This window comes from Trachemys scripta, chromosome 5 (genome assembly GCF_013100865.1).
Source record: "Trachemys scripta elegans isolate TJP31775 chromosome 5, CAS_Tse_1.0, whole genome shotgun sequence".
Classification (NCBI taxonomy): Eukaryota; Metazoa; Chordata; order Testudines; family Emydidae; genus Trachemys; species Trachemys scripta.
In genome coordinates, this window is record NC_048302.1 from 70300727 (window position 1) to 70327113 (window position 26387).

General features: G+C 40.6%; 1 protein-coding gene across 1 annotated transcript in view; it reads left to right on the plus strand.

Moving 5' to 3' along the window:
• The window catches only part of GALNTL6 (polypeptide N-acetylgalactosaminyltransferase like 6), a 948842-nt gene that overhangs the window by 362697 nt on the left and 559758 nt on the right, over positions 1–26387 (plus strand). Inside the window, 1 exon segment of the mRNA XM_034772183.1 lies at positions 9137–9245. Coding sequence (XP_034628074.1) covers positions 9137–9245 — 109 coding nt within the window.

Consider the following 26387-nt stretch of genomic DNA (forward strand, 5'->3'; position numbering starts at 1 on the left):
CTGTTTGCAGGCTGAGGAACACTCCTTATGCTGCAATGTTGATACATGGGATCTACTAAATCCTTGCTCATATTAAGTGATCATGAATAGTTAAATGATTAGATGAGAAGATCTTCAGTAGAACTGTGGGGAAAGTCTGATATATTTATTTATTCTTCTCCCCCCCCCCAAAAAAACCTTTTATCATTTTTGTTCCCTTCTGGACTCTCTCCAGGTTGTTTACTTCTTTCCTGAAGTAGGGAGCCCAGAATTGGACACAGTACTCCAGCTGAGGCCTCAACAGCACTGGATAAAGTGGGATACTTAATTCCTGTGTCTTACTTACAACTCTCCTATTAATACACCCTAGAATATTAAACTTTTAGCAAATGTATCACAGTGTGATCCACTATAAGCCCCAGATACTCTTCAGTAGTACTACCACCCTGCCAGTTATTCCTCATTTTGTAGTTGTGCGTTTGATTTTTTTTTCCTTCCTAAGTAAATTGCTTTGCACTTGACTTTTTTGAATTTCATCTTGTTGATTTCAGAGAAATTCCCAAGTTTGACAGTAGTTTTGAATTCTAACCCTGTCCTTCGAAGTACTTGTGACTCCTCCCAGCTTGCTGTTGTCGGGAAAATGTTATAAGCATATTCTCTGCCTCCTTATCCAAGTCATTAGTTAAAATATTGACTCATACCAGACCTAGACTGACCCCCATGGGACCCCATTAACTACCCGCTCCCAGTTTGACAGGGAGCCATTGATAAATATGTGACGGGTTGGATCACAGAAACCCCCTTGGGAGCTGCCACCAGATGTGCAAAGACTACCCCTGCTCCTGTTTTCCCTGCCAGCTCAGGACTCCAGCACCCTGTCTTGCTGAGCCAGACACTCCCGTCTGGCTCCAGACACAGACCCAGGGTCTGAATCACTTGTCCCAAAGCTGCAAGTTTACCTGAAAACAGCTCGCAGTAGCGTGCTTGTCTTTAGCACTCAGATGCCCAACTCCCAATGGGGTCTAAACCCAGATACATCCGTTTTACCCTGCATAAAGCTTATGCAGGGCAAACTCATAAATTGTTCGCCCTCTATAACACTGATAGAGAGATATGCACAGCTGTTTGCTCCCCCAGGTATTAATACATACTCTGAGTGAATTACTAAATAAAAAGTGATTTTATTAAATACAGACAGTAGGATTTAAGTGGTTCAAAGTAGTAACAGACAGAACAAAGTAAGTCACCAAGCAAAATAAAATAGAATGCGCAAATCTATGCCTAATCAAACTAAATACAGATAATCTCACCCTCAGAGATGTTTCAGTAAGTTTTTCTCAGACTGGACACCTTCCAGGCCTGGGCACAATTCTTTCCCCTGGTACAGCTCTTGTTGCAGCTCAGGTGGTAGCTAGGGGATTCTTCATGATGGCCTCTCCCCTCTCTGTTCTCTTCCCCCCTTTATATATCTTTTGCATAAGGCGGGAACTCTTTGTCTATCTGGGTTTCCACCCCCACCTCACTGGAAAAGCACCAGGTTAAAGATGGATTCCAGTTCAGGTGACATGATCACATGTCACTGCAAGACTTCATTACTCACTTGCCAGCACACACATATACAGAAAGACTCACAGGTAAATACAGCCATCTGCAGACAATGGGAGTCATCAAGATTCCAAACCATCATTAATGGTCCACACTTTACACAATTACAATAGGCCCTCAGAGTTACATTTTATATTTCTAGTTTTAGATACAAGAGTGGTACATTTCTACAAATCAGATGATCACACTCAGTAGATTATAAGCTTTGTAATGATACCTTACAAGAGACCTTTTGCATGAGGCATATCCCAGTTACTTACATTCACTTATTACCGTATTTTCTCTAAAACTATCTCAGTTACATTATATTGACTTCTTATCAAGTTTTTATAAAACCATATAGATTGCACAACGTCACAAAATACTCTAAGTATAGTCTTTCAACCAGTTGTGCACCTTCCTTGTAACTTCATCTAGAACACATTTCACTATTTTGTTTAAGAATGCTATGTGGGATTGTGTCAAAAGCCTTACTAAAATCATGATATCACATATACTGTGTCGCATCTAACCATCAGGCCAGTAACCTCGTTAAAAAAAGGAAATTAGGTTGGCTTGGTGTGACTTGTTCTTGACAAATCCATGTTGGCTGCTGTTTATCACATGATTATCCTCTAGATTCTTACAAATCGATTGCTTAAGGATTTGTTCCAATGTCTTTCTAGGTATTGAAGTTGGACTGACTGGTCTATAATCCCCTGGATCCTCTTTATTTCCCTTTTTTTAGATATAGTACTATGTTTTCCCTTCTCCAGTCTCCTTGGATCTCTTGTCCTTCATGAATTCTCAAATATAATTTACAGTTCCAAGATTGCTTCAGCTAGTTCTTTACCTTAGGGCAGGAGTAGCCAACCTGTGGCTCTGGAGCCACATGCGGCTCTTCAGAAGTTTAATATGCGGCTCCTTGCATAAGCACCGACTCCAGGGCTGGAGTTATAGGCGCCAACTTTCCAATGCTCACTGTTCAACCCCTGCCTCTGCCACAGGCCCTGTCCCTTCCCGCCCCTTTCCCCGAGCCTGCCGTGCCCTCACTCTTCTCTTTGCCCCCCAGAGCCTGCTGCGTTGGGCACAGGGATGGAAGGGAGGTGCTGATCAGTGGGGCAGCTGGCAGGCAGAGTGGGGGAGCTGATGCGGGGGAGGGCTGCTGACATTATACTGTGGCTCTTTGGCAATGTACATTGGCAAATTCTGGCTCCTTCTCAGGCACAGGTTGGCCACCCCTGTCTTAGGGTGAATTTCATCAGGCTCTGTCTGCTTGAATACATCCAACATAGCTAAATATTCTTTAATTTCCCTATGTTGGCTCATGTTTCTTCCCTCTTGTTAATATTTACTGTGTGTCTGTTGACAATTTACCTTTTTAGTGATAACAGAAGCAAAATCAGCATTAAACACCTCAGCATCCTTGATGTCCTCTGTTAGCTCTCCTTCCCCACTAAGTAGAGGATCTACACTTTCCTTTGTCTTTCTCCTGCTCCTGTTTATAGAACCTCCACTTACTGCCTTTATATGTCCCTTGCTAGGTGTAAGCCATTTTGTGCCTTAACCTTTCTGATTTTGTCCCTACATGTTTGTACTTGTATCACAATTCAGAGCAAGTGCACCTGTTCTGTGATCCCTTGAGAGTATCCACTTGAAACTCCCAGTTCCTCAGCCCTCACCATTCTTAGGAGGAGATCTGTCTCTCTTTCACTCTTGACCTGGCCTGCCTAAATAGGTCAGTGTCTGTGCTTTGCTTTCTCTTTGAACGCTATGAACATCTGTAATTGCTAGCAGTTACAAGTTACTACACAGCTCTTTCTAAAAAGCATGTTTATTCTTATGGTGAAAGCATTAAAGAGAAAACATATTAAAAACAATAAAAGAATCTACACACATGCTAATAAACTTATCAGAGATCCAGAGATCACACCCTTCCCCCCACACCCCGGCAAACTCCAACAGGGATTCCTGTGGGAGACAATCTTTCAAATCCCATCATGGGTTTTTCTGTGGTTACAAGTTCATAAAAGCCTTCGCTCAGAACCAGAACAACCATGAATAGTGCAGTTTGTCATTTATACAGCTTGTGCCTTTGACCTTGGCCTCATGCAACATGTGAGCATCAGACAAAGGGCCACTCTTCAGGGTGTACCTTCCAAAGGCTAGGTTTTTACGTAACTGGGAAGGGAGAATTTGTATTCAGCTCTCCCTAAATATTGCCCAGGAAATAGTTCACATGTATTGTCCTAAAAGACTCTTCTTGTCGCCACATTCTTCAATACTATTCTTTGATCATCTGGACCCATAATAATAACCTTTGCATTTAATACAATGGATTTCAAGGATACTTCAACTTAATTCATTAAGGTTTTCCAAGAATATTTCAGGAAACTACTATATCTGTCACATGAACATTAACAAATTATCCATGTTTGTTTTTTGTAGGATAAAATTTTTGTTTAAAGTCATTAAAGAGCTGTTGGAGCAATAGTGACCTCTTAGAATTTTTCCTGGACATGAGGTTAAAAGTCAGTTTTCATCAGTCTTAAAATCATATTCCATTAATTTGTGCGTAACTGGCATCTTTTAGAAATAAAAGAAGCCAAGTCCAGGAAACAGTTTTTTCAAATGGTTTTAAAAACTTGTTAAGCAGTATAGAAACAACAAAAGAAAAAGCTTTCTTTAGCTGTTGACAAGGAAAATCTTGGCGATGTCTACCTTCCTTCAACTCAAGTTTTCACAGCCATAGACTCTGTCCTATTGCAAAATTCCTTCACTCCTTTTCCACAGAATTTGGCTCTGAAATAGTACAAAATTGCAAAACCCCTGCTTCATGTTCATAAACAAAACACTGGTGTGTGGGGTGAGGGAGGGTGTACACGTACAATTCATTTAATCTAATCCCCTAACCGCTTCTCATGTTAAGTCCTCTAGCAGGTTTTGTTAGAGAATTTATGCTGTCTGAATGCAACTGTTAGGAAATGGCTTGCAAGATCACTGTATTTAATTCTCCTCTAGAATGAATGAAGGCATGTAAGACAAAACCTCAAAAAAATCACCATGGTATATTTCTCCCCCCCCTTAACTGTATTTAACTTGATATAAGGGAGGTGGGGGATCTATACACACAGATTCCAATTATTCTTTTGATAGCATCAACTCTGTGTGTGTGTGTGTGTGTGTGTGTGTGTGTGTGTATGTATGTATGTAGAGAGAGAGGTTTTGTTTTTGTTTTGTTTTCCTTTCCTGTTAGCTATTTTTGAAGGGTCACCTAGGCCTATCAAAAATCTGGAACAGGACTTCTGATGGATATAGATAACTACCATATTTACTCATGCATTGGATTAATGAGCTGGGGCTCCAGCTTGTTTGTTGCATTGTATTTGGATTTATATTTACCCTTTTTCCTAAATTTAATTTTAGTAAATGTATTTATTAAACTACGTTGTGGTTGCAAGAAAGATCCATAGTACATTAGAATTGTAAATGCTATCAAGTAAAGTAAATACAAATAATTAACAAGAGTATGTCTAAATGCAAGTTAGCTGTAGGCTGCGACACTAAATGCTCTCAATGTGGTGTGGGAATCTTATTTAAATTTTATTTAATGAGCGAGAATGACCCCAGGTGTAGGGTTTCGCAGGAAGGTATGATCAGAGAGCAGAGTTGTACTTAATTTTGTCAGGGTAATATCCAGTATGGACACCATGTTCTTTTGAAAATGAACTTTTAAATTCTTAGTTCAACACTCATGGACTGTAAACTGAATCAGTAACGTGCAATTATTAGAATGCATATCCGTGAGTTCAGTACTCGAGTAGGAACATTTTCACTTACAGAAGTGACAGTTTATCAAGCAATAATTTTGTTCAGTATTTTTCTCAGTTGTTAACCAATTTTCTCTGTATTATGTTAACAAGTAGAAACTGTCTCTTACCAGAACACTAGAATCTATTATTTTGGTGAAAATACTAAAGTAAGCAAACCTCCTCTCCATCAAATTGCTCTTGGCGTTCGTCAAAAATCAGTTGCAATGCGAATTTTATGTGAAGGAGCAAATGGTTTCTATAAAAGGGAGGTCTGCAATGAATTTCACAATTCTCCTTAAGAGTAGAGAACATATGTGGAAGGTATGGATTCTAAATAAACACCTTGGGTTTTTGTTTTTGCTAAAAATAGTTTAAACGCTACCTCTAGCTCTGTAGTTTCTAAGAATATACTTTTTTTATTATTATTATTAAAAGATAATGGAATGACTGCTTTTCTGACCTCAGTAATACAGACTGGATTGCATTTCCAGTGATAGGTTTGTAAGTTACTTGCCCCTACTGTTAGAATTAAGCAATGACCTATATTAGGTCATATTAGAATTTAAAATCATCATAATAGAAATGTGGATAAAGTAGTGAATTCCTTCTGTGGCAGAGATTTTCCTTACCCTCCTCGACTCAGTTTTCAGTCTATTAATAGGTACTCTTGGGACAGTTGAAACTACTGCAGTATTTAGAGATAGTTGATACTCTATGAATTTGAGTATTAGTTTCCTGTCGTCAGAAAATACAGTATTTCAAACAATCAAGGAAAATCAAATAAGCATGACTGACAGATCTAAATCTGATTGCCAAAATGTTTATGCACATTTCTGACATAAAAACAAAGCAATCAAACATCACTGAGCTAATGCATGCAGCTGTCCTACTTTTTTTCCTTCCACCCCCCTGTTATATGTAAGAAGCTGGAATTGCTGTAGTCTTGTACTGCAAAACCATTGAGTATCACCCATGTTTGCGCTGCCAGTAACACTAAGTGTCTACATCATTAATGGAAGAGGACTGAGTCCTGTGTTCATTCAGTTCATATACTTTAAACAGATGAGATTAATAATCATTTTTAGTGCAATATAAGATTTTGGAATGGTTGCAGTGTTGTTCAGTGAAATGCTGATCAAATGTTGCTTCCCTAGGGTTGCCTTTCAAGCAGATCTTTGTTTCCATTGCTGCATACTTGAAAACATTTGTAAGGTGCATAAATATGAATATGCTTTCCATTTTGCATAACTTTTTGGCTTGAAGCTGCAATTAACAGAACAGACCCACTTTTTACATTCAATTTAAGTGGCAGTTTTCATATCTGGTAGATAGCAGTAAACACGTATAATATTCCACCTTGCTTGCATTTCCATGTCTTCATAATTTCTGAGCAAGTTTTTCTTAAATTAAGGGTTTGGAAAAATTCTCCAGTAGCATTTAAAATTGCCTTTTCAGTGCCATACAGTCTGTCAGATTTGGATTTTATTTACGGTCTACTACTTTTATTTAATGATACTTTATCATTTCATTTTTAAGAGCCTTTTCCAAAAAGAGTCATAGACAAAAACATATTTTACTGTTTGAGGCAGGTGAAATATATTGTGGAAGCAGGGCTCAAAACTGGCTCGTGCATGTTGGCACCATTTATCTGTACCGCTTCCACACTTATTACCTGCAAGAGAACCTTGACAGTGGCAGGGAACATTGCTCGGGCTAGTTTCCACATCATGTGCTGACTGGTGTTCTATTCTCTCTGACTGTATTTAGGCAGAGAGCATGAAAACTGTTAACCGTTCTGTTCCCTCAGGCAGAAGGGGTGTGGCTGAGCCTAAGGACCTCAGTAATCTGGGGGCAGGGGGGAAGTAAGGTGGAAACTTGGCTTCTAACTGAAAGTGGAAAGGGCTATATAGAAATTCCAGCTCTGTTATCCAAGGAAGAGAGGATGGGGAGTATGTTATGGTTCAATGGGTAGGAGATTGCATAGTGGACAAGGCAGTATGGTCCAGGGGTTAAGATGCAGGACGGTAATCTTATGACTAGATTTTATATAGTCCCTGTGGAAACTGTCATGCGCGATCTACCTATTCCAGATGAGACCTGTCTCTGGGGGCTTGTCTCCACTTACTGAGGTATCGATGCACAGCGATTGATCCACTGGGGGTTGATTTTTTTAGTGTGTCTTCACTAGACCCACTAAATCAACCGCCAGTCGCTTTCCCATCAACCCTGATACTCACCTTTTGCTGCTCATTCCGGTGAAGTCGACAGGAGAGTTTCTCCCATAAACCCAGCACGTTGTAGACACTGCAATAAGTCAGCTACGTTATTCACATAGCTGGACTTGTGTAACTTAAGTCGATTTAGCCCCATAGTGTAGACCTACCCTGGGTGTGTCAGTTACAAGTCAGGCCTAGTGGGGGTACTAAAATCTTTTTCTGAAGATTTTGGAAGCATTTCCTGTCAGTTTACCATTTGATCCTTTTAAAGCAAAAAAAAAAAAAAAAAAAGTTTTACTATGTGGGTGAAATAATATTCAAAACTGAAAAAAGGATCAAGGTTTTGTGTGCATGTGATTAAATGCAGTGGAAATGTGCTGCTAACCAGTGTACATTCTGAGACAAATTCTGCCCTTTAGCTATGTCACTCTCTGCAATCAATAGGAATAGCATGTTTGTAACCAATGGCACAATTGTGTCCTGTGGTGACAACTTAACTCATAACTATTTCTAATGACTATAACTTGAAAGCATTTGCTACTGTTAAATATATTGGCCCTGAAAGTGGGGCCGATTAACTGTGCTTGGGCAGGGTCCTGAGGCAGTGAAAAGGAGACTTTATGCCACCTTTTTTGAAGCTTCACAATTCTGAGGCTGGCCAACTGACCTCCAGCATAAATTAAAGGAGCCCTAAATTGTTCTAATTTAAAATACACCTAGCTTCCTATGGTCCCAAGGCACTGGCCTGACAGCTGAGAATAGCCATAGCATAGAAATATCCTCTCCCAACAAACTGGGGGCTGGACTATGTAAGGCCAATATGCCAGCAGTGCCTCTTGCCCCGTCTCTTGTTCCCACTATACCAGGGCCAGATCTACTGGCTTTACCTGCCTTTTGCATTAGTGGAGCAAAGCAAAGGGGCTGGAATAGACCCAAGAATGTGATCCTTTTCTGTGTACCAATAGTTTGCGTTTAAGAGCCCCATTGAGGTGTGCTGAGCACTTACATCTCCCGTTGTGAGCAATGATTAAATTGCTGGACAGCTCTTGAGTTTACGGGGTTGGGAGGTGTTGTGTGTATCCTGGGTGTTTTGTAAACTGCTCGCTTTCAATGAATCATCCTCCTTCCCTTTACAATACCCTCTTGCTATGAAAAATCCATGGGAGTGAGAAATACAAGGTTGAAGCAGTGGTACAGTTTTACTGTTGTTCTGTGGCTATTAGTCATTTAGTCAAGAAAGAAATTGTCGCTTTCTTGCTGAATTTTCAGGTCCAGCTAGACTTGATATACTGCATGTGGGGTTCAATATGTGCCTTGTATTAGCCAAATACCTTGCAGACAAGAATGGCAGACTCAAAAATCAGCACTACAAAATATTTAATCTCCTTTACAGATGCATTGTTGTACAATACCTGGTACAGAATTAAACTTGTTAGAAACCAATTTTATATTTCCTTTCAGTTGAAAGGATGCCGCAATTCCTGTATTAGATCATAAATGCCTCTATGCTTTAATAATAAAAATCATGCTCCTCCTTGTCTACAGACATTTCCACTGGGCCTGGGAAATGGACAGCTCTATGCCTGGACGGATGGCTTGAAAAGAAAGGACTGGCATAACTATGAAAGTATTCAGAAAGATGCTATGCGTACAGGTATGGTGCTCAAAGTAAATGTAAATCTCTCACTTGTTTTTCCAATGAGGCATTTTTCCATTTGCTGATGCTAGCTTTCTGAGGTTTGCTCAGATCTAACTGCACTATCTCATCAGGACGTGAGATTTCAAGTTGAGATGATCAACCAAGTAGAAATAAAACCTTGATTGGCAGAATAGGTAGGTGAAAAGAAAAACAAGTTTTACTAGCCCTTATATAGTAGTTGTGTCTTTATCATGCTAGCTATAAGTGAAAATAATTTATTCTGTTCTTTTTTTGAAACTAGTCTTGATATCATAACTAAATAGACTAGAAGCTATGGTTTCCCCCAAAAAGAAGATGATGCTTTACTTAGACTGTTCCAAAATCATTGTTGTTGGAAGGTCAGTTCTCACCCAGTATCAAGAACCTCAAGGTTATATTGGGCACAAATGAATCCAAATAAATTCTAAGCCTACTATGTTAGTCTGTCTCATTTACTCTGGCCTTCAGGTCACAAAGAGATCTAATAGTGTGATATCCCTCTTCATATGGCTATATGCCACAAATGGAGGAAAAATATCAGTGTTATTCCTTGAAGTGCTCCTCCCATTCATAAACACAGGAATATGCTTCAATTTACCACTTTTTTGATGCTTAATATAAGTTATAACTACCCTATATGAAAGGGATTACATTAAAAGGAGTACTAGAATCACAGAAATTTAAGACTGGACAGGTTCTCCAAGTCATGTCCAGCTCCCTGTGATAAGGCAAGACCAAGTAAATCTAGTCCATCTCCAACAGGTATTTTGTCCAACCTGTTCTTAAAAACCTCCAAAGACAGGGATTGCACAGCCTCTCTTTTGGAGGTCTATTCCAAAGCTTAACTGCTCTTAGTGTTAGAAAGTTTTGTCCTAATAGTTTACCTAAATCTCCCTTGTTGCAGATTAAGCCATTACTACTTGCCCTACTTTCAGTGGACATGGAGTATGGTTGATCAGCATTCTCTTTATAACAGCCCTTAACATATTTTGAAGGCTATCAAGTCTCACCGCTTTACTCAAGACTAAATATGCCCAGTTTTTTAACCTTTCCTCATAGGTCAGGTTTTTAAAACATTTTTGTTGCTCTCCTCTGGACAATCTCCAATTTGTTCACATCTTTCCTAAAGTCTTGTATACAGGATTGGACACAATTGTGAGGCTGAGGCCTCACCAGAGCCAAGTGGAATGGAATAATTCCATCCCATGTCTTATTTACAACATTCTTGTTAATACAGCCCAGAATATTAGACATTTATTTATTTTGGAACTACATCATGTTGTTTTTGATTCATGCAATTTGTGAATCTAACCCCAAGATACTTCTCAGCAGTAGTACCACCTAGCCAGTTATTCCCCATCTTGTAGGTGTGCATTTGTTTTTTTCCTTCCTAAATATGTTACTTTGTACTTGTCTTTATTGAATTTCATCTTGTTGATTTTTTAGATCAATTCTCCAATTTTGTCAAGGTTTTGAATTCTAATCCTGTCCTCCAAAGTGCTTGCAATTCTTCCCAGTTTGGTGTCCTCTGCAAATTTTGAAATTTGATAAGCATTTTATCCAACTCATCAATGAAAATATGTAATAGTACCAGACCCAGGACTGACACCTGTGAATCCCTATTAGATACACCATTCCAGTTTGAAAGTGAACCATTGATAATGAACTTCTCTGAGTATGGTCTGTCAACCAATTGTGCACCCACTTATAGTAATTTCATCTAGGCCGCATTTCTCTAGTTGGCTTATAAGAGTGTCATGTGGGACTGTGACAAAAACCTTATTAAAATCGAGATCTCTTCCACTGCTTCCCCTATATCTACTAGGTCAGTAACCCTATCAAAAGGTGAGGAGCAATAGTCAAATCCTGCACTTATCAGAACAGTGATTGAAAGTTGGTATGCTGTGGCAGTTTGACTTCTGTGAAATTAGTTTTGTTGTCTGAATCAAGTTGCTAGTGTTCAGTGTCCATGTCCCAGAAAGTACCATTACAGCTTACTCTAATTGACAGTGTTGTTGGGCTCAGTAACTGATCTTGCAAGGTTCTGAGCACTCACTGCAATCCAGTAAAGCATTTAAACATGCTTAATTTTATAATTCCACTGACTTTTTTTTATCAAATGCAACACTGCTTCTAAAAAAATATATCCTCTAATCTCCCCATGTATGTTTTAAGTGAATAGGAGTGGAGCATGTAAAGTTGTTACAGGAAAATATGCAATTGACATACCAGGTTGGACAAGTGTTCATTCTCATCCAGTATTCAATCTCTGACAGTGACAGAGTACCAGATGCTTCAAAGAAAAGTGCAAAAAAATCAATGCAATTAAAAGTATTTTTATTTTTGTGGGGTTTTTGTTGGTGGGGCTGTATCTTCCTGAGGAATGTCATGTGTTTGCTAACTGAGGTGGAAATTTTTTTTAACAACCCACTTGATATTTTGGCAGCATGTCACTGATCCGTTGGTGTATTATGACTAATTAGAATATTACCAATTCCTATCCAAGGAACTGGAGTACTAAACTGTCTGTGGCATCGCATGAATACTAATAATCATAATAGTCTGTAGTATAATGTCAACTGAGAAATTATGAGACTGTAATGTAATTGTACCATCCAAGAGTCATCATCCTAATCTTCATGCTTAACTCCAGGAGAATGTCAGTAGCAGTTAAATAAAATTCTAATATCTTTTCTTATTGTCAATAATAATTAATTAAAATATATTGATGTGTTTATGGCTTTAGCTTCCTTGCTGTAGCAATCACTGCAAGATTTCTTAGACAGTCATCTTTGGCAGGCACTGTCTAAACAGAGTTCATTATTATTCATTAGATTAAAATTAACTTTTAATGAAATCTTTCCTTTGACAGTCACAATATAATAAAGCAGGTGAAAAGTTGGAGTGCAAGACACTCTGAATGCACTCTTTTGGGACATACTGTATTATTTTTCTTCTTACTACCAGAACAAAATTTATCTGAAATCTACTTCTGGTTAAAATTATCTAGGGAATAATCCTCTCAATCTGAAGACATGAAAATAGCAGCAATGAAAAGACTTCTCCTGAGATTTCAGAAATGTCAGTCACAGCTCACTACATTGAAAAACATAAATGAAGTCTTTTTAAAATTCAGCTTCACTGTTTATCTCTAAAGCTCACAGTTTCCAAGGTACGGGGGATGTTAATTTCATAAATCTAATTATGGAGAGATGCTAGTCTAGCTGTGATTAAAGTTATTGTTACAAGTTTTGTTCTAAAGCCAAATTTTGACCCTCTTCTAGTTTCACTGAAACAAAACCAATGTGCCTGTAATTATGCACTTGTGGCTCTCTATCCAGGAGGAAAACTGGGATAATTTGGGGTTAAATAGACAAGACATTTGCAAGACATGACCGATGTATATAAATTGATATACAATATTCTAGCTCATCTTTTTGGCGTCCTATCTTTTAAATGCCTTGGCCTATAAATTCTGAATTTGGTTCGTTTCCTCAACAGGACTGCCCCTTTAAAATCAGTGGGGCCTCTTTGAGCTGCTGGGGTCCATTTGTGGTATGCTCACATTCTCAAGGTCTCATAACCATATTCCAAGGTCACATCTGTGAGCAGGGATAATATCCAAGAAGGGTGCCGGTGTGGGATGGCTCTGAGCTGGAGGAAAAAGAGACAGGCTCTGATGTGATGAGGTCTTGATGAGCAGTGGACTCTAGTGAGAACTGGGGTACATCTACCCAGTCTAAGCCCAGATCTACAGACTTGGGCTTGCACTACAGTGCTAAAATCAGCAGTGTAAACATTGCAGCCTGAGGTGGAGGTGGGGCCTATGGAGAGGGATGGGTTTCAGAGCCTGACCTGCAGTGCAGGCTGCAATGTTTACACTGCTGCTTTTAGCGACAGCGCGAACCCAAGTCTGTAGACTTGGGATCTGAGACTCGCTGCCACAGGTTTTAAAATGCAGTGTAGACATACTAGCAGAGGGTCCTGTGGCACCTTTAAGACTAACAGAAGTGTTGGGAGCATAAGCTTTCGTGGGTAAGAACCTCACTTCTTCAGATGCAAGACATTGCAAGACATTGCATCTGAAGAAGTGAGGTTCTTACCCACGAAAGCTTATGCTCCCAACACTTCTGTTAGTCTTAAAGGTGCCACAGGACCCTCTGTTGCTTTTTACAGATTCAGACTAACACGGCTACCCCTCTGATATGTAGACATACTGTTAGTTGAGGGCTCCTGCAGAGATTGAGCCCCTCAGAAACTAACCTTTCTTCTTTGAGTGATTATCCACACAGATTCCACTCTTTGCACGCATGTGACCCATATGCAGCACAAGATTGGATTCTTTTGGCCAGCAGTGTCTATTGGGGGTGTTGCCTGCATTCTATGTCCCCTTGTATCCACTCACCTGAAAACATAAAGGGCAAAGCAGGCCCTACGATGCCTCCACTCCTCTTTATTACTTATGGCAGCAGACCTGAATCCCCTACAGTGTTGGCTTGCTCTTCCCATGGTGCAGTTTAACAGATATATATATATCTGTTAGTCTAGAACCCACCCCCACATACAAGGTATTGGCACTATAACGGAAGCCAAGACACCAAGATTTAAGACCTTTCCTTCCTGAAACATATCAACATCTATCAATGACTGCATTTCCAGTGTCTGCTTTCTCTTGAAGGACATGTCCCAGAATAGTATTCAGTCTGTTGCTCTTTTCTAGAATACTCACTGTGAAGAGGAAGGCTATGAAAGGCCTCAGCCATTGGGTTAGTTTCTCTTGGTGCACCAGTGAGCTGTTGTTCCATCCTCAGCTCCAGGGAGACATCCACTCAAAGGCCCCATTCGTTCTCCACTATGTTATATCAACAGAAAGGAGCACCACCTCAAGGATGAGCCCAGGTGCATGACACCATCCCTTGTACCTGGCAGAGGCAGAAGGGTTGTCAGAGTTGATTTGTCTCCGGCTCATTCATCCAAGGGTTATAAAATCCCCAATGAGGGCTCAGCTTAGGGTTTAGGATCCACCTAAGTGGTTTTCCTTGCAGGATCAAGGCTATAGTTTGTACAAATGCTTTGAGAATCTTTGGGATGAAAGATGATATGTAAACAATAATTAACCCACATCACTATTTACACTTATATTCAACATGGTCATTTAAAAACTTGAACGCACTTCTGTGAAACAGCAAAATGTCCCATTGATCTTGCCAGTGGACAGTTCCGTTCCAACAAGAATAATGCTGTTCTTGACCCAAAACTTCCTCCTGTACTGTACCTTACAAAATGTATAGTGGTTTTTTTTAAAAGAAACTACACCAAAGGTGGCACACGAGCTGATTTTTCAGGGGCATTCACACTGCCCAGGTCCTGGCCACCGGTCCGGGGGGTTCTGCATTTTAATTTAATTGTAAATGAAGCTTTTTAAAAACCTTATTTACTTTACATACAACAATAGTTTAGTTATATATTATATACTTATAGAAAGAGACCTTCTAAAAATGTTAAATGTATTACTGGCACGCAAAACCTTAAATTAGAGTGACTAAATGAAGACTCGGCACACCACTTCTGAAAGGTTGCTGACCCCTGAACTACATCTTTTTCTGCCTACAGTTCTCCATCTGTGATCAACGTAGAAGTTGATTCACAATACTTTTTGATCTTCTTTCTGCTAAAATTTATCTACAGCACCAACATTAAATAAAATATTAAATAGAACTGCTGCTTTTCAAAGGTTCTAGGGTCAGGTTCTGAGGACGTAGCAGAATGTGGCCCTTTTGGGAGAACAAGGGATCTAGTTCTTTGTTTCAGGTGACTACATGTATTTGAGTTGAGTATCAATGTAATTGGAGAAAGTCCTATACTGGAAGTACGGAGATTGGTGTTGAGAAATATCAGGCCAGTCGTGACATTGAGCAGGCTTTTCCTTTGAGTCCTACGTTGTTCATTTAGTGCAGTATTTGTGTGGTTTTTCAGAGCTACTTTTTCTCTGGGGCTAGACCAGTTGTAGGTTTAACTTATTTCAATCAGTGCAACAAAGCAGAGTTCAATACAGCCAAGGCTTGGGCTATGATGCCCTGAATAAGCAAATGTCTCTGCTGCCTTGGTCCTAATTAAATGTGTTTTCATCAGCTGCCAGAGTTTTGACAATGCCAGCTGAATAATAACTTCTGATGCCTGGTTGTGCTGATAGCTGTTGGTTAACCAAGTGCACTTGGAAAGTTAGTCCACATAAGTATCCTATTTAAATCAGACAGGAAAAGTATAATTCTGAAACAAGATGGTGTATGGTTCACCATTCTCAACATAGTGACTGAAATTTCCTGGCACATGACCTATAAATATAAACAGAAGCGAAGGTGGTTTACCGTGTGGTATTCTTGGATATCTAGTTGGCTCTGGATTTACAGGTAGCAGCAAATATCAAATGGCTTAAACTGTATGTGAAATGTTTATTTTTCCATATTGCTTCCCAGGTATGGATATTCATGATTTTAAAAAAAGCATTTTTCTGTGTTCTTTTCCCATGATTAAGGCTATTATTTAGTCATGGGTATTTTTAGTAAGTCCTTGACAGGTCATGGGCAATAAATAAAAAATCACACCCCCATAACCTGTTCCTGTCTTGGGGCGCCTACTGGGGCAGGGAGCCGCTACTGCGGGGAAGGGGAGGCATCAGCACTGGCCACCACTGCTTGGGTGATCCTTGGGGCCAGCAGTGGCCGGTGCAGTTGGGTGCGGGCTGCCTGAACATCTGGCTGCAGAGCCGCTCCAGCCGCAACCGGTGTGGCTGTCCCCAAGGATACCTGAGCACCTGGCCTTGGGGTCAGCCACATTGGCCACTGAAGAAATCACGGAAAGTCATGGAATCCATGACCTCTGTGACAAACACGAAGCCCTACCCATGATTTCTGGTGGTTCAGTGATATCGTTCTTAGGCATCCAGAAAGGAGGTTGCTGCCTTTCCTTTCAGAGACAGGCCTTACTGTATTATCTGTGCCTTTTGTGAACTTGAAGTTAGATTACTAGAGTGTATTCTATAGTAGGCTGTCATCAAGCCATTTGGAAGTTGGAGGTTGTGTCGAATATGATGTCCTGCTTATTAAGTGGAGTTTCTTGCAGAGCACTGTTCAGAACACTGATCAGATAGCAATCGATCAACTTCCTGTTGAAGTTTAAGGTTTTGATTGTAATCTTTGAATGGTGTGGGTCCCAGCTGTTTCAGAGACCACCTTTCTCTGGCACTGCAGTGATTGTGGCATTTGAGGTCCTGTAAAGCACTTAAGCTAAAAGCATTTCCTGGCACAATGAGGTGGGCTGGTGGCAGGGCATTCTCAGCAAGGGTTTGGAACTGGCTTTCTTCCCTCATCTTTCAGAACCCATATTGTTGGCCAGAAGGTAACTCAACTATTCTCCTTGGGTATTTCCTGGCAAGCCTAATTTATAGAAGACATGACTGAAGAGATGGTAGAGATGGGGTTGCGAGACAGTATTGGGAGATTTTCTTCTTTTTCAAGATCGTTGGGTATGCCCTGGCTTTTATTTTGTTGCAAAGTATTCTTGTAAATCTGTCTAATTCAGTTAGTTAAAGCAGAAAGTATACAGTGAATTATTGCCCTTTTAAGAGACGTTGGGTTCTATCACTTACATTCACTGATTTAAATGATCCTGAAGACAACTTCCCCCTCTGCAAAAAAGCAGTGGCACAGAACTCCCTTTTATTTCCCAAACCTCAGGGAGTGTGCCTCCCTCCAGCATCTTGCTGCTTCACTCGCTGCTGCACCCTTGACTATGGAATTGGGGTACCTGGGTGGCCAGGTGTATGTCTCACAGATACCTGTTCCACTGGAGAGGTGCAACACCACTTGCCAAAAATTGTGCTCTAATTCACCTGTAGTGTTCTAGGAAATAGGAGTGGAGCATATGAAGTGAATATATGACAATAGGAATTGGCAGATCATACTTATGTTCAGGGTAGACCATCACACTGCATTTGTACTAGCCCTCTGGTATTCAAGGAATAAACCATTGTTGGCCATTAGTACCCTGCCCCAATGCTGATCCCTGGAAAGAAACCCTTCTTCTGGTTCTGCTACAGGTGTTTCTCAGATCACCAGGGAGTAAATAACTAGGCTTGTGTGGCAAGTATGAAATACTATAGCTGGCTGACCTTGCCTGCATGAAGTTCTGGCAGCTCATAGACTAGCTAAGCAGTGCACAGTAAGAATATTGGTCCAGATAACTGGGAGGGATGAATCTGACATGGTTGGGGAAACACTTTCCCCCAATAACTTGTTGCTGCTAAAGACTATAAAAGCAGCAGTGGCCAAGTAGCCAGTTGCTGCTAGTGATCTAAGCCCCGGGCTGTGCAAAAGATGGAAGGTGAAAAACAATGTTTTGAATAAAATATGGTGGCTATCGGAGTTCAGCCCTAGTGAAACCAGTGTTATTTCATCTAGTTGTGCCAAGTACTTCTATTCAGAGAAAGGCATGGATCTCTGTTTTTGCACTTTAATACCTGTAATTGAAATACCTGTGAATGGCATTGGAGGGTGTATGTTCAGAGATAAGTCAGTCCTGCTGATAAACTTAACAAAACATAAATATCTTTGATAGACATTTTAACAGTTTCTAATTTTTTCCTGCCTAATTTTGTTGCCTTTTTGCTAAGCAGTTCAGCAAAGCAGTCAAAAGATTACAATTGCTAAAAAAGGTTAATCAGAGAAACTGATTTTAGTGCAGCTGGTGTCATGACTTATTTCCGATAAGAAATCAGCATTAAGCTAAGAATAGTTCCTATTAATTTAAACTCTTTTGGGAATTCAACTAAGAAACAGATGACATGTCTTGATGAGGAACCTGCTTAATTTACATTAAAAAAGCAAACAGTGAAAGGCACAAAATGTACAATGGCATAGTTCTGTTCAGATGAGTAGTAATCAGTATGCCACATCGGCATTTCTGAATCAAACTGGAAATATTACCCTCTAAGTAGGGATGTTAATCTTCCTGTTAGCAAAATTCATCTTGTTTTTTACACTGATCCCAATCCTGCAAGATATCATATGCCTCATGAAAGGGGCTGTGTATTTTTGACTCCCATTAAAGTTAATGGCTATTGCAGTTGCTCAGTATCGAATTTGCTTACCTAAATTCTCAGTTTGGCTCTGCCAAAAAAAAAAATTGATTTTTACTATTTGATTTAGTGGAGTGCAGGGGTGTGAAATTATATGAGGTGTATTCTAGGCAGGGCAGGTATTGCCACCTATAATTAAGGTTGTCCCAACACTTCCCTTTACAAGTTCCTGTTTTCAGTTGCTTATAACACTGCCAAACAAACTGTTTGGGCTTATATTTTCCATGCCGAATAACTCATAGGTTGATTGTTTTTTGAGCCTAGGCAACACAGAGGAAAAAGCTGTCTGATTCAAATATAGAGGGGACAAGAGCTGGATCAGGGTGGGGTGTGTGTGTGTGTGTGTGTGTGAGAGAGAGAGAGAGAGAGAGAGAGAGAGATAAGGAGTGGGAGGGAGAAATTAACAGGCTGGGCAAAGGCTCTGAGACCAAGAGACAAGGTAAGGGAGGGGAGACACTGGAATTGGACAAAGAGCCTGAGGAGCGAGATTGGAAGCCAGTGGGGATGGGGGGGGAACTGAAGGACAAAGGATGGAGAAAGACTGTTTGGATGAGGAGTCAGGAAGGGGGAGAACTGGAACAAGTATGAGACTCCTGATAAGTGGAGATCAGAACTGGTTAGTGGAGGCAGCATGCTGAGACTGGATGAGAAACCAAGAGTGGGGAGAGATGTCTGGGGCTGGAACAGATTGGTGGGAACAGGGCAGAAGAATCTCTAACCACTTGAGCATGGCCCTCTCCAGAGCCTAGAATGAAATTAACAGTTTCTGTGTCTCACCATTTCGGTCAGCAAATATTTGTGGAAGGCACTGGCCAAGTGTCCCATGCCTTTCTAGTACTGCTGCACATAATGGATGACAACATACTACTGTTATCAGTCACTCTATTAGCTCACATGGCAAAGGTCTCTGTGGTGCATCCAAAAGTTCCAACACTGCAGGTGATCCAGGTGAGTGGCAACATGAGTACATTAACATCAAAGGCTAAGAAATGTGCAACCTTAATTCAGCCCCCTTGTGCATATGCATTATGATAGTCTTTAATTGCATGATCACAGTTTGTTTTCTGGGGGATCTCTCTCTCACTGCACAGGACTGATTGGATGAATCAGGCTTGTGTAGACTGTTGCCTCATTTGTTACAGAAGTTGGAAAGCGTGCAGTGAATGAAGCAGGGGATTGAAGGAAGTGGAAGGACAATCTTGCCATTAAAGCAGTAGAATATTGCCCTGGAGAACTAGATTCTATCCTGCCTCTGCCACAGAGTTCCTCTGTGGTGCTGGGCAAGTCACATAAACCAAACTTCTCAGTGATGGTCGCCAAAGCCATTCCTTGGATAGGGCGAATTGGGGCCACCGCCCCAGGCCCCGCACTTGATAAAATCATGAGGCGGGCAATCAAGGTGAGGAGGCAAACAGGGAGGCGAGTGCATACGGGCAGTGGGGCAAGGAGGATTCCCCCCACGCCCCAGCACCTCCTGTCTGCCAGCAGGCCCCGCCAATCAGCACCTCTCAGTGCGTACCACAGATCCAATGTTTCATGGCATCAAGAGGCACTGGGGGGGGAAGATAGAGGAGCGAGAGTGCAGCGTGCTCAGAGGGAGGGGGCGGAACTGAGCAGGGAAGAGCTGGGGCAAGGGCGGGAAGATGCAGGGGAGGAGTCAGACCCTGGGGGAAAACGGTGGCGTCGGGTCAGGGCCTGGGCGGAGCTGGAGGGGGAACACCCCCCGGCAGGTTAGAAACTCAGCGCCTATGCCCCACACCACCCTAGGGTCGGCCCTGATGGTCTCTAATTGTTGCTCATTTTCTGGGAGCCCTATTTGAGACACTGAGATTTGGTTTGCAGAAGTGCTGAGCATTCAGATCTGCAACTGAAGTGGATGTGATGTGCTTTGAACGTAGGAAGTGCTATATAATGCAAAGAAATCCTGAAAAATCAGGTAGTAGGCGTCAGTATGGGCATACGAAATTGGTGAATACTTTGACATTAATCTTTCTGAGCCTCAGTTCCTTATCTGTGAAAAGGGGATAATACCATCTCCTCACCTCACAGGCATGTTGTTAGACTACAAATGGATGTTTGTGAATCCGGCAGAGGTTAGAGCAGTGGTGGGCAACCTGCAGCCCGTGGGCCACACATGACCCATCAGGGTAATCCGCTGGCATGCCATGAGACAGTTTTACATTGACCGTCCGCAGGCACAGCTGCCCGCAGCTCCCAGTGGCTGTGGTTGCTGTTCCTGGCCAATGGGAGCTGCGGGAAGTGGTTGTCTACTACTGGGTTAGAGAAAACCCCAGGAGGAAATTGATAAATTTATATTTAAAACCGTGTTTGAAAAGGATGCAGCAAATAAAGTGTAGGATCACACATTGAGAAATGGGAGGAAGACAAAATATTAACTGCTCGTTATGTGTACACTGAAGGATGCAGCAGTCCTGTAGGGGAAAAAGTGTGATCACGCAATTACAGACAGTATCATAATGCATACACACAAGGGCTGAATTAAGGTTGCACAGACATTAATTCTGGCATTTCCTAACTTTTAAGTGCTTCACTTTGCGACCTTAGTTATGATTTTCTAAAGTAGTTCTCTGTGGTATTTTTTTTGCTTTAAAAAAAAAAAAAACTTGGGGGTGGAAGGGAACAAATTTGATTATGAAGTATAATAATGACACTGTTTTGGAGTATACAAACCCTGTGATGGCCTGGAAGGAGTTAATAAGAGCGTGTGAGCTCAATCCGCTCCTCCCTGTTATAACTGTGTGAGGGGTGTCCATTCTGGTGGGAGAAGTTAATCCTGTTGGCCATAGTGTTGCACTGAAAGCTCATGTTCAGTTGATTGTCTAGCTCCACACACAAATGTTTTTCATAGTTTCTGCTTACAGGATGGGAGACTCTATCCCAGGAAGTGTGGCCTACATTCCTAGGGAGAGACTCTCTCTCTCTCCCTAGGAATGTAGGCCACACTTCCTGGGATACAGTCTCCCATCCTGTAAGCAGAAACTATGGGATAGACTCTCTCTCTCTCTCTGCTTGCTGGCACCCAGCTTACCAAACAATCTATATTGCTCTGTATCACTGACCTATCCTTCTTATTATTTACTGCCCTCCCTACCCCTGATTTTGTGGTGGTGTTTTCCTCCAGATCACTGATCAATAGGGTTGCCAATTTTAGTTAGAAGTACTCCTGGAGGATTCATCACATAACATAACCCCTAATTAAAGATTAATAATTCCTGGAGACTCAAGGAGAATCCTGGAGAGTTGGCAACCCTACCGATAAAACTGCTAAATAGAATAAGGTCAAGAACCAATCGCTGTGGGATGCCACTAGAAATACACCCTTTGCTGATCATTGTCCATTTACTGTCAGTTAGCTAGTTTTTAATTCTTTTACCGTGTGCCATGCGAGTCCACTGAGTCCTACCTCTTGTTAAGCCAAACAAGTTTTTTTACATTTATGGGAGATAATGCTGCCCGCTTCTTATTTACAATGTTACCTGAAAGTGAGAACAGGCATTCGCATGGTACTGTTGTAGCCAGCATTGCAAGTTATGTACGTGCCGTATATGCTAAACAGTCATATGTCCTTTCATGCTTCAATTTGTAGGTTCTAAAATTGTACATTATTTTGTTTTTGAATGCAGTTATGTAAAAAAAATCTACATTTGTAAGTTGCATTTTCATCATAGAGATTGTACTACAGTACTTGTATTTCAATTAATCTCATTACTATTTTTACAGTGCAAATATTTGTAATCAAATATAAAATGAGCACTGTACTCTTTCGTTATTGTGTTGCAATTGAAATTGATATATTTGAAAATATAGAAAAACATCCAAAAATATTTATAATAAATTTAAATTGGTATTCTAATTGTTTAGCAGTGTGATTAAAACAGCAATTAATCATGACTATTTTTAATCTCATGATTAATTGCCATTTTTTAATTGTTTGATAGCCTTAATATTTTCCTCTTACTGTATACTGATCTCTGAGTAGACTTATTGTGTTATGATTTGAAATAAATCCCAGGGTCACCCCCTCCCAAAACCACTGACCAAGATTTAGTAATGGCCTGTCACAGTGGGGGTATAATCACGTGGCAGGTGAGAACTGGGCAGATGTTACACTGTGATTAAAAGCTTATTTACTGGTAGACAAAACAATACCAATGGTTGTTTTTTTTTTTTTTTATATATATATACAATATTCCATAAGCAGGGATTTTATTTAAACCAAAACAAACAGAAGTGGATTCCACATATCTACAATAATGCTAAATATACGAAGAATATACATAAAAAAGTGAATACACACATACTAAACTTACTACTATGCATACTACAGTAAACATAATCTAGATTTAAAAAAAATCTATACCTCTTTGTACAGGCTATTATGGGTTATTAGTTTTAGGCTCCCCTTTCCGGCTCCCCTTACCCTAAATATCTTACTAGGTGCTTTTTAATGCCCATGTCAGTCTTTGAGCCTCAGGCATCTCATCTCTTCCTGAAGAGATAGACTTGATTGCAGTGCTGCTTGCTGGGGTGAGAGGGTGCACATCAGACCAGATCCATGAGATCTGAAGGACCTTTGGTTCTCCATTCTGGATATCCAGGATAACATGGATCGAGTGATGGGGGACGAGCAAATCCGATGCTCAGGAACACCCCATCGTGCACGGACTGACCTGACCAGCCAGTTTTAAACTAAAGGGACCTTCTCCTTCCTGTCTCTGTCCTGCTCTGCCTCAGCCTCTCCACTTACTCTGTTTCTTTGTCATGGTTTCCCTCCATCCCTCTGGCTGCCCCCTCCTCTCCAATCCTGTTTCTGTTTGCTCACAGACTGTTTCTCTCCATCTCTCTTTCAAGCTCCCCCAACTGTCACTTCCCCTCCCACTGAAGGGAAGAGCTTTCTCTTCTCCAGAGAACACTGGCAGTGCATTCACCCTGAATCCACCCTAAATAATACATCTCCTTATCGGATTGAGTTCTTTTATCATATTTGCATTAGCTTTGATCTCTGAAACAGTTGAATCTTTTTTGGCTAAAAGAAAAAAAAGCAGCCTGAGGCAGATGCCTGGCGTGGAAAATTACAGACCAAATATATAAAGTTTGCCACAGTTAAAAGCAACTAAAAAGATGGCTGCTGGCAAGCATATTCTGTGCATTACAAACTCCAATTAGAGTCCATCAGGTGCTCTAGGCTATACAGGCTCTTACCCTCAGTGGGCTACTACAAATGCAAACAGATTCCAAGTAACATTTGTGCCACAGAATTAGTGATTCAAATGTGGGAGAGCCATTTCTGATTGCCAAGCTTTCTGCATTGTGAAATACTGGGGAACTAAGGGACAGGAAAATTGATGAATTTTTCCAGTCAAGCAGAACTGGTGGAAACCAAAAATCTGACTTTTAAAGATGTACCCAATTCGCTTTTGCTCTGATTTAGAGCTGTCCCCTTAAAATTAAAGGCAATTGAAGTGTCTTTGGAAAACTCACACCCTGAAGTTTCACTGAAGTCTTTGTATTTTAAAAACATGAGTATCAGATTGTTACTGAATGAATATTTTGAGGCAATATTCTTTGTTCTTTGTCTCATAATTTTGGAGATGCATATTTTACCAGGTTTTTTTACTGTCTCCATTGTGTTCTTAAATGGCTGCCACAGAAAATTCAGTATAATGGGAAGATAGTTAATTTGTGGGAAAAGGATGCTAACTGCTAAACATCTGTGCTGCAGCATTGAACATAATTTAAAGACAGATTTAGCTTTCAAAGGAGGTTGGTTAAAACTCGAGTGATTTTAAAATGCCTTTTTCAAAGATAGTTTGTGTTTGAACATTGACTCTTTTGCTCTTGTGTACAAATATGCTCCCTCAGGAAGAGAGATTTAAAACATTTTCAATCTCCCAGTTGTTAACTTGGCAGCTATTGTACCATTCTCTGTTTCTTTGGCTGTGAGAGCTATTATAGTGGCTGCTTTCAATTTTTTTTTTTTTTTTTTTTTTTAAGGGAAGTAGCCGTTGGAAGGGGGGAATGAATTAAAACTCTGCTTCTCCTATGTATTCAGTCCAATGCTGGAGATAAAAATCGTATCTTAAAAATTGCAAGCAGTACACAAGCAATCCTGACTGCTGGTGTCAGTGTAACTGTGAGGTGTGCCCCCTTTTTCCCCGTACATCTCATGATCACCTCTTAAGTACAAATTATTTCTTCAACTCTAGCAGCGACGTTGGAACAACTTTTATAGCAGAGGTGCTGAAAGCCATTGAACAAAACTGTAAACCCTGTATATAATAGAAACCACTTCAAGACTGGGGGTGCTGCTAGTTCCAACCCTAGTTCCAACACCCCTCTGCTCTAGTGACTAGCATGTTCTAGTTACTGTAATGAGGCTAAATGTGCTAGGACCAGATTTTTAAAGCTATTTAGCCACCAAATATGGTTAGGTGCCTAGTGGAGTTTTCAAAAGTACATAGGCACCTTTTAAAAATCACATTAGGCACCTAGCTGCATTTTAAGGGCCTGATTTTTAAAGGTAGTTTAGTGTTCAGGTGATACTTATGAATTGTTAATTTATTAATCATTAAAATTCACAAAAGGAGTTTAGGAAAGATCAAGACTTTGTGTACAAATCTTATTCCGATCTCTGTCAGTTACTTCTATAATTGCAGATTACTAATGAAGTAGTGCCTGTTTTTTATGCCTTTTTTTTATATGAATTGTTAGGAAACAAAATCTAAAAATAGAGACCATTATTTTCAGCCAAAATTAAAAAAAAATGTTTTAGGATGGCCATTTTCATTTTTAAAAGGAGACCATAAACATTTAAAATGGCATTGTTGAAGAAAACAAAGAACAAATTCAAAACAAACAGTGGGTAGAACGGGGAGCAGTATCCTTTTTCTCTTGAAAGTACTGTCAATTCCAGTGTAGACCCCAAAGAATCATGAGGTTGTCCTAAAAGTCAAAAATTTAATATTTTTAGGGGGTCTCTTTTACTTGCCTTCCAGTTTTTGAGCCTTTAAGGTTTGTAGTCACCTTCATGGAACTTCAAGAAAGCAGCACAGATTGCCAGAGGGAGGAAGCAGGAATTTGGTCTGTTCACATAACTGGGCTTTTAGCTGCAGCATCTCTGTAAAATAGTTCTCTTATTAAAGAGCCGTTTTAGTTTTAGAAATATGCAATTGTGACGGACCCCATACTGGGCCAACAAGGGATGACCAATCACTGTGCACTATAGACTGAGCATTTGTCCTGCCCCACTCCGGAGACTATAGACTGCCCTGCCCCACTGTCGGAGCCCTCAGTCGCTTTTGTTTGCCCTAGCCAGGAGGCTTGGGAAGCAATAGACCTGAAAGTTTTCTCTGCCCCAGCTCAGGGGCTACAGACTGCTTGGTTGCTCAGTCCCATCCAGGGTCCTGAGTTTCCTAATTGCAATCATTTGACTCAGCAGGGAATCCCAACAACCGTGTTGGGGTATATCAACCTACACTGGACCAACGGGGGTTGCCTCGCTCGACTCACCAAGCCCTCAGAATACGAATCCTATGTTATCTAGTGTACAATACATGAAAAAAGGTTCATGGTTTCCAAGCTTTTCTCTGCAACCATGAAGACTGCAAACTTCTCTTTCAAACTAAAGCTAAGATTCTTATGTAACAAAACAACCCCAAATATAACAAGATTTGTGATTAATATCCAAGAGTGCAACACTATCATTTGTTCAGATTACTGCGTTAAAACGTGCCAGGATCATTCATGTACAGCTCTGACTAAACTAGAGTGCACAGGAATTTGACTTGTTAGATGACCTACTTTCTATTGTTCTGAGAGGATTCATCAGCACTCCCACAGAGTGTTTCAGAGTGAAGAGCAATAGAAGCATTCCCTCACAAGTCTTTGGCTAATCCTTTTTGTTTTAGAATGGTGCTTGTTTACAAATGTGGAGGAACTTTGCCAAAGCAAAGCTTAGTATT